This window comes from Cebus imitator, unplaced genomic scaffold (genome assembly GCF_001604975.1).
Source record: "Cebus imitator isolate Cc_AM_T3 unplaced genomic scaffold, Cebus_imitator-1.0 Scaffold76, whole genome shotgun sequence".
NCBI classification, from domain to species: domain Eukaryota; kingdom Metazoa; phylum Chordata; class Mammalia; order Primates; family Cebidae; genus Cebus; species Cebus imitator.
Window position 1 is genome coordinate 9,198,327 of NW_016107391.1, and position 1,444 is coordinate 9,199,770.

General features: G+C 41.1%; 1 protein-coding gene across 1 annotated transcript in view; it reads right to left on the reverse strand.

Annotated features, from left to right (window-relative positions):
• The window catches only part of HSPA4 (heat shock protein family A (Hsp70) member 4), a 64,622-nt gene that overhangs the window by 46,194 nt on the left and 16,984 nt on the right, over positions 1-1,444 (reverse strand). The window contains exon 3 of the mRNA XM_017532420.2: positions 503-643. Coding sequence (XP_017387909.1) covers positions 503-643 — 141 coding nt within the window. The remainder of the gene's footprint in view (positions 1-502; positions 644-1,444) is intronic.

Sequence of the window (1,444 nt, forward strand, 5' to 3'; positions counted from 1 at the left end):
AAATTAGCTGGGCATGGTGGCACGTGCCTGTAATCCCAGCTACTCAGGAGGCTGAGGCAGGAGAATTGCCTGAACCCAGGAGGCAGAGGTTGCAGTGAGCTGAGATCGCACCATTACACTCCAGCCTGGGTAACAAGAGGGAAACTCCATCTCGAAAAAAAAAAAAATGTGATTCCTTTACCTGCTTTTCCAGAAGTCACTCCCTAAAATCACGCTAAAAAGGTCATTTGCATCAGTGAGTCAAACAAGCAGCAATGGCAGTGTTAACTTCAAACCATCACTACCCAGGCTTCCAACCCATATTAAGAGCACAACCCACAGCTCCCAACCGAAGTCCAGGTCATTCAAAAATGCCAAAAAATCTTTACCAACAGAAAGCTTCTCCTAAGCATTTGTAAGCATTTTCATTACAATCTGACATCAGAAAAGTAAAGATATATATTGAACAGATAAAAAAATAATACTGCATTTTAATCATAAGGCATTAACTTGACAACCTTACCTTTATACCTGTTAATCCTGTGGGCAACTGCTCAATATCATATGCAAGGTTAGATTTTTCTGCCTCCACAAATGGATCAGAGAATGCTCGGCCATGGAATCTTTTAAATCCTTGGACTGTGTTCTTTGCATTAGAAATTACCTAAGAGAAAGAATATCAAAGAGTGGAAAGACTACTAATAATTTTTTTTTTTTTTTAACTTCAACAGCCTCAGATAAAATTAGAATCATTTTAAATTTATAGAGTTTTCTTCTTGGTTTCAGTTTCTATAGACACTAAACTTTTCTTTTTTTTTTTTTTCCTTTTTTTAAGACAGAGTCTCACTCTGTGGCCAGGCTGGAGTGCAGTGGTGCAATCTCGGCTCACTGCAACCTCCGCCTCCCGGGTTCAAGTGATTCTCCTGTCTCAGTTTCCCAAATAGCTGCGATTACACACATCTGCCACCATGCCCGGCTAATTTCTACATTTTTAGTAGAGACGAGGTTTCACCATGTTGGCCAGGATGGTCTCAATTTCCTGACCTCAGGTGATCTGCCCACCTAGGCCTCCCAAGGTGCTGGGATTACAGGCATGAGCCACCACACCCAGCCCAGACACTAAACTTTTCTAAATGGCGCTTACTAGGATTCAAAGTGAGGGATAAGGGACTTGGCACAGGTCTCACAGTGGGAGGGCTAAAAATAGAGTCCTGCTCTTCCTATATCTCATGAAATCAGGTCATTGTAGAAGTATTTTCTGTTCCTAAACTTCTAATAAACATTTACATAAAGTAACTTTTAGCCTTTAAAAGCTGTCCATAGTTTACGGTTTAACGTTTCCAGGAACCAATTCAGCTATACATAAATTGATTCAGAAATTCTAGTTAAAGCCAGATGTGGTGGCTCACTCCTGTAATCCCCGCAATTTGAGAGGCCAAGGCCTCATCTGAGGTCAGGAGTTCAA